The following is a 7,199-nucleotide window of genomic DNA, read 5'->3' on the forward strand; positions in this document are numbered from 1 at the left end:
TACTTGGGAGATCACTTGATGCCACGAACCTCAGATTATATGTGTTATTGTGATATAAACTGTTATGGTGTCACTCGATTGTGGGGACACCCAATTTTTCACTGTGAGAATCTGGTAACCCCAAACTATATGCAACTTAAAAATTTATATGTTCCAACTGATATGTTAATAACAAAGACAAAAATATTTTCTGTCTAACTACTAGATTTTCTGCTTAATATTATTTGGGAGTGGTGTTAGAAAACAATGCGCTAGAAAAATACAAGTGCAGCATAAACAACCTCAGTGTAAACAGAGAAACATATGTTTAATGTTGCCTTCTTGGCAAAGTAAGGTGCTGTTTTTCTTGTACTTGCTTAAATTAATATTTTCAGTCACCTGTGAGAAAATCATTAAAAATAAAGTTAACATTAATAATAAGTTAATTAATCTGCAAGTTTAGGAGACAGAGTAAATTACATCATCCGATGTTACTACTTTATTTACCTCTTACGTAAGCCTAAAACTTGGGCGTAAATGTAACCCTCACACCAAATAAATAGTATTGTACGCCCCAATCCCTCCACTGATGATAAGAAGCAGGCTTAATAAAAGCCTATTTTAAAAGTGTTACGTCTAATACTGAAATAGCTTTGCCATCTCCAGTAAAACAAAGCTTTGTATTACGTATAATACACTAAATAGCACACCAATATGTAAATTGTCATAACATATTTTGGCGAACGTTTTTTTTCGACTGGCGTACTCGACTCTAACGTTGTTATTTGCAGTCTTCTTATGAATATAAAATTTGTATAAAGTTTAAAATGGAGCATATTAACTGAAATATTGCATATTTTTTATTCCTATGTTAACTTGATTATTATTTTTTCTTTGTTTGATTAATCGTAATGCATATTTTATTGCGTTTCAGTTAATACTGTGAAGTACTTCTACTAAAAAAATTGTCAGATATAATAGCATATTAATTACATATGGAAAGTGTCACGGGAATCCCATAATGCCCAAAGCAACAATATGCGTCTTTCGTGCTTTAAAATGTTATCATATTTTTAATTACTTAAGAAATACAAAATAAATAAAATCACAACTATTATTATAGCGTACATTAAGTGTTAAAACATTTGTCCAATTATACATGATTTTCGTAACTCATTAGCAAATTTAAAATTTTGTAAATGTATATGATAACAAAACTTAGCATGCTATCTTAATATTTTGTTTACAGCTAAGTTTTTACTTTGGGCTGGATTTAATAACTTAAAGATAAAACAACATAACTGAGTTTTAAAAAATCCAAAAGGCAATATGGTGTATAGGAAAACGTTTTTAATTAATGTGTACAGCTAGCAGCTTCAAATTTCAAAATAACGAAATTACTTGTAAATATAATAAAAAAGTTTTGTCTATCTAAACATCCAATAGGCAACTTTAAAACTGACACAATCATATTGGAATACCAGTTACACCTGGTGACCAAAATGTTTAATACACGCATCTACGTAATGTAAATATTTCTGGAATGTATTACACACATATTTGTATGTGTAATTATTAAATGCGCATGACTAGCACAAACTAATGTTTTTAAACAACAAATAGTAACTAAACAACCACATTATTATTATATTGTAATCGTAGCGAAGCAAAGGTAACACTGCGGTGTGAAATACTTACTGTACATTCATTAACCTGAATTATATAATGAGGAAAATTACAGGTTATATACATTAGTTGTTATGGTAACACTGTATGATGTTAAATAACACCGATCTACGGAATATTATACATTAACCACGGTCCTAACACTTTCAATGACAATTCATTATATGATGTTTCATTTTATATTAGGCTAAATAAGAAACTGATAAATAATTAAACGGAGCCAAATTATTATCGTGACCATAAACACCCAGTGCGTCAAGCAGTAAGACCAAGATAATTTTTTTTAATTACAACTTATTTTTACTATTACTGAAAATATTTAATAAAGTTCTTAACAGAGAAGAAATGTTGGTTATTACTAGTGAAGTACAAATTAAACTATAACGTACACTGAGAAATGCGATATCCAGTCTATTCAACTATATTTTAAAACAAATAACAAGTAGAAGCATGTCAGTACTTGTCATCTTGCTAATATTCATTGCTGTTGCGAAATCTCTATTTAATTCAAGCCTAACTGATATTTTCAAACTTATGTTTGTTAAACAAATATTTTTGTATAAAAACACTCCGAGTGTGATAAATTATAACAAGTTTTCTTCTTAAACGTATTGTCCGCTACAGCTTTTGTGTAGCCAAAATAGCTACTAATTTCACTCTTTTTATAACTATTTGTAATTCTTTCGTGTAGGTGTTCTGCATGCCCTCATCAACATTCTTGTTACCCGGATGTCGAAAGGCTCAAACGGGTAATGATCTCTTTACTTGGGTAAAGGATGCATACGGAAATTGCTATAAGCTTTTATTTTATCACTTTGGACCTGTGTTCACTTCGTGGGAGGGTGAACCCATCTTAATTAAGGGGTGAAATAAACTGGGATGAATTGGCGTTTTTCTCCCCCATGTATTTTATCTATTATAACGTGATGTATGCAGCATGGGATTGTGGTATATTACACTTGAACCTATTGCCTGATTTGAAAATACAATTTTTTACTTTGTTTTGACTCCTGGATTCTCATATGGAGTTTCTCTCCGGGTGAAGCAACAAGTTTGAACACAAACAATTTGTAATTCTGTCTGTGATTAGAAACTGCTTCAGTTTTTATTAAATCATTGAAAACAAAACTTTCTCCTCACAGTGAACGTTTAGAAAATGGTCCAATTTTTACTGAATGGTTGACAGCCTAATATTCACACTGTGTGTTTAGAAAATGACCAAATTTTATTAAATGTCTAAAAAGCCTAATACTCACAGTGAGTGCTTAGAAAATGGAAGGTTTTATTGAATAGTCGGAAACCTAATACTCGCATTGAGTGTTTAGAAAATAACCAAATTTTTATTGACTGGTTGAAAACCTAATCCTCAAAGCGATTGTTTAGAAACTGGTCAAAGTTTTATTGAATGGCTGATAAACCTAATACAGTGAATGTTTAGAAAGTGGACAAGTTTTGATTGAACAGCGGAAAAAACAATACTCAAAGCCAGGGGCGTAGATCCTGGAAGGATGGAGGGTATACATCCCTCCCTTCATTTTAGGTGGGGGGTATGGTGCATACTATCATTCCCCCTAGAGTTTGATCTGTTGAATTGTTTCATTGCATGACAGGCCTGCAAATTGTGTTTGTTCTTGTGATTCTCGTGTTTTTACCAATCAAATTACATAATTAGGCCTAGATGTAGGCTTTTCAGTAGCCGAAATGTACAGCTTTAATATAGGCGTGCTTCTAAGCTTTTCGACCTAAGCGTTAGTTCAAGTATCAGTCAGTAGGCCTAAGTATACATGCAAGTATCCTGGCAATAAGATTACTCTGTGACTGCATGTTTACAGCTTTCAGGTTTACATAATCAGGGATTACCAATTTGCAAATTGAACAGTCCACATAAGTGGTTGCAAAAATCATCCCCCCCATCGGGTGTAAAAATTCTACACCCCTGCTCAAAGCGAGTGTTAAGAAACTGGCCAAGATTTGTTGAATGGTTGAAAAACATATTCCTCTTGGTGAATGTTTAGAAAATGGCCAATATTTTATTGAATTATTGAAAGACATACTTCTCGCAGTACTTAGATTAAAGGAACACAATGTGAGTGTTTAGAAAACTGCACTTTTTTAGCGCAAAGTCAAGGATTGAGCTATCTACACTCTATTCACTGTAAGGAATCGAACTCCGATTTTAAACACTGAAAGTCAGTAAAACTTACCGTTGACCCACGGGAATCATGGCACTCTGTATTATAAATAATATACCTAATCTAATTGTTGACTTCAAAAGAATCTAAATACTCGATGAAATTCAACACACCCCGTAAGTTAGTTTCAGAACATCAGTTGAACGATAACTTGGATACGTAACTCAGCAAACGAATGCGATTTAAATTACAGCTGAGCTTTGTGCAGTAATTTATTACACATTCTCGTGTTTATTCCTTCAAGCTCTAATGTTTATAAACAAGAAAAAACAGCACACGAAGAATCCAGCAACATGAGTAACATTAAACGAGTTATTTTTTGTTTCAGTGAATGTCTTTAAAATATTTATTTTTGTACGAAAACCTTCGAAAATTGAACGCACTTTCGAATTTTATAGACGCAGCTAAAATTGTTTATATTTTCATTTCTTTTTTAAGCATAATAGTTGTTGAGAGATGTCACTTTTGCAAGAATGAACCGCACTAAAACAATTATAAAAAGCACAATTCGAATGGTTTGGTCAAAGTTGTAAGAAGCATCACGTAATGTTCTTTTAATATATATGTCAATTTCAGCCTTTTCCAAATTAATAAATGATTTTTTTAAATATAAATAATTTTCAAATACTGTGGCTTAGACGCTTGTTACCAGCCATAAACTTGGCACCAAACATCACACATCTACATACAATTACAGTCGCGTAACTTTTGATGGTGTTGAGCATCTGTCGTATTCATCAAAAGAAGATGCTTCCATTTCTTCTTTTACAGCGTGCATTACTGACTCAGGGGCATAGGCGTGATTGACAGTGTCGTACAACATAACGTTGGAGCTTCTTACTGTCATATCGGTAAGACTTGGGGCTGTTAACTGCCCCACAGGCCTCAGACTGACATTTGCAGTGTCTAGAGCTATCGCCGTCGTCATCTTATAAACCCGTGGGATAAAAATAACCACCAGAACAACAGTGGCGTTTGCTACCAGGCCTAGGCACAATAACTTTTCTCTCAAGTCTTCCGCCAAAAGAATAAATCCTGTGATCCACACAGCCCAGACAACCAAAGAAGCCAGACTGGCAATGTGAAAGAAAAGTCCTTCTCTATAGTTTCTCCTATTACGCACACAAAATGGCGACACGAAGATCCAAAATACCAGGAGTAAAATGGCATATGCGAGAGAGATGAAAATCCGATCATGAGAAAGGATACACGCTTTACTGAACTCTCCACTTTCTTCCACCAGATGGAAGTGTTGCATTTTTGACAACCACCAGTACTCCACTGACAAAGCTCCTTGTACTCCAACACAGAAGAAATAGAGGGCGCTCTGGACTAAGCCACTAACGTGCCCAGGTAGGCCGTCCGTGTCGGCAGTGGCCAACATTAGCGAACGTACCAACAGTGGCGAGAATAGAAGAGTATACGCCAGACCGACAGACAACAAACGTAATGTGCACAGCGCCTCTGAAGGATTAAAGGCAAAAGGCAAGATAGCGAAATAATTAATTATAATTCCGACTAGCGACAGAACTGCAAATCCTTGATTTCCCTCAATGGTGTCTCCTCGACAAATTCGCCAGATGATGAAACTAATTACCGCCAGCGCTATCAAACTGCCCATGCAAGCAATTGTAACAAAAATAGTTATCCACGTCTCGGACCGCCATTGGTTCCAAATATTTGTCTTATCTTCTGTTGCGTTCCTGTTCAAACAACGGCAGCCAACTCCGTCGCACTGGAAATTAGGAATTTTGTACCATCCTTTCTGTACCTGGTGAAGAATGCCGAGTTTCTCTGAATTCAGCTTTAACTTTTCGTTAAAAACTCTCCTACCTGCAATAATTAAAATTATATCGTTAATTGTAATACGTTGTTATGTTCCTTTAAATGTCGTCGTTTATACAGGGTGTTCGGAAAGTCACTGTGCACTTATGTATTTATTAACAGACATGTTTCAATATAGAATAAGGAGGTAAATATGAATGACAATTATAAACAATGTTGAAAGTGACCCCCGTTGGCATCAATACAGGCCTGGATCCTTCTTATTTTGTTTCTAAACACCGCTATCAGTTGCTGGCTTGAAATAGACTGAATAAATATGATTACAAAACTGCACAGTGACTTTCCGAACACCCTGTATAATCTCCAAAAGGCTTACTGAAGATAACTGGTATTATACAGAAAGTTCAGCAAACTATTAGAAATATACAGTAGAATTCAGATATTTTTAAACCGACAGGTGGATGATGGATTAGTTATCTGAGTTGAATACAAACTCTATATATTAATAGCCAAACATTATATCGAAATAATGAACTGTCAATGTATTTGACAGGTTGAATGAATCGACCTCTCGGGCTTAATTTCATGTGTTGTATGCAGCTGACACGATCTCTTACTGACTTTTATAACCTGTGAAAATATAATAACATACAACGTCACTGAAGACTGCCACAAGTGATGTCTGTCTGGTTTGTTATAGGAAATAACTTTAGTTAAGTGTAAGAGGTTATGAAAGGAAGAGCCACAAACTTATAACAGTATTAAATTTTCCTGGATATTTCCGGGCATAAGTTATAACATTCATTCACATATTAAATTTCATATTATATTACTCTTATGGCTTTTGAAGTTTTTTACAGAGATAATATTTTTTCGGCGTCTATCGGGACGGGAGGGGGGAACTTTCTACAAAATACAGCTTCGAATATTTATGTGAAACAAACCGTTTGTTACTGTTGTTTTATTCATTCTTCATTATTGTTATTTTAGTTTCAGCGTCAGGGTTAATGAACTTCATCCGTTTATTAGTGCTTGTGACTACGGTGACGTTGCTGGTTGCTTCTGAAGTCACGATACTTTCTGTTTCGTTCAACTCTGCCATGTTAACTGTCAAACATCCCTAACAACCGTAACAAGGCCCGGCATGGACAGGTGGGTAAGGCACTCGACTCGTAATTCGAGGGTCGCGGGTTAGAATCCCTGTCACACCAAACATGCTCGCCCTTTCAGCCGTAGGGCGTTATTATATTTCGGCCAATCCCACTATTTGATGGTAAAAGAAAGCCCAAAAGTTAGCGGTGATGACCATATGCCTTCCCTCCAGTCTTACACTACAAAATCAGGGACGGTTGGCGCAGACAGCCCTCGAGTAGTTTGCGCGAAATTCAAAACAAATCATACCGTAACAAAACAAGATTAGGTAAACCTTTATATGTTATCAATGGCCTGAATACAGATACTGGCTAAGGATACGGAGCTGAGATAATTTGCAACGTCAGAATATATAATTTGTCATTTTTCACCTAAAATGAAGTTAAGCAGTTGATGTGATATCTC

The 7,199-nt window shown here is 35.1% G+C and overlaps 1 protein-coding gene across 1 annotated transcript; it reads right to left on the bottom strand.

Annotated features, from left to right (window-relative positions):
* Window positions 1-4,548: 4,548 nt before the first annotated feature.
* Window positions 4,549-6,744, bottom strand: LOC143251779 (protein bride of sevenless-like). The gene is made up of 2 exons (XM_076503023.1): window positions 6,720-6,744; window positions 4,549-5,690 (listed from the first exon to the last, which is right to left on the bottom strand). The coding sequence occupies exons 1-2, from the start codon at window positions 6,742-6,744 to the stop codon at window positions 4,549-4,551; spliced, it is 1,167 nt and encodes a 388-aa protein (XP_076359138.1).
* Between the last annotated feature and the right edge of the window lie 455 nt (window positions 6,745-7,199).

Source organism: Tachypleus tridentatus, chromosome 6 (genome assembly GCF_004210375.1).
Source record: "Tachypleus tridentatus isolate NWPU-2018 chromosome 6, ASM421037v1, whole genome shotgun sequence".
Taxonomy (NCBI): Eukaryota; Metazoa; Arthropoda; class Merostomata; order Xiphosura; family Limulidae; genus Tachypleus; species Tachypleus tridentatus.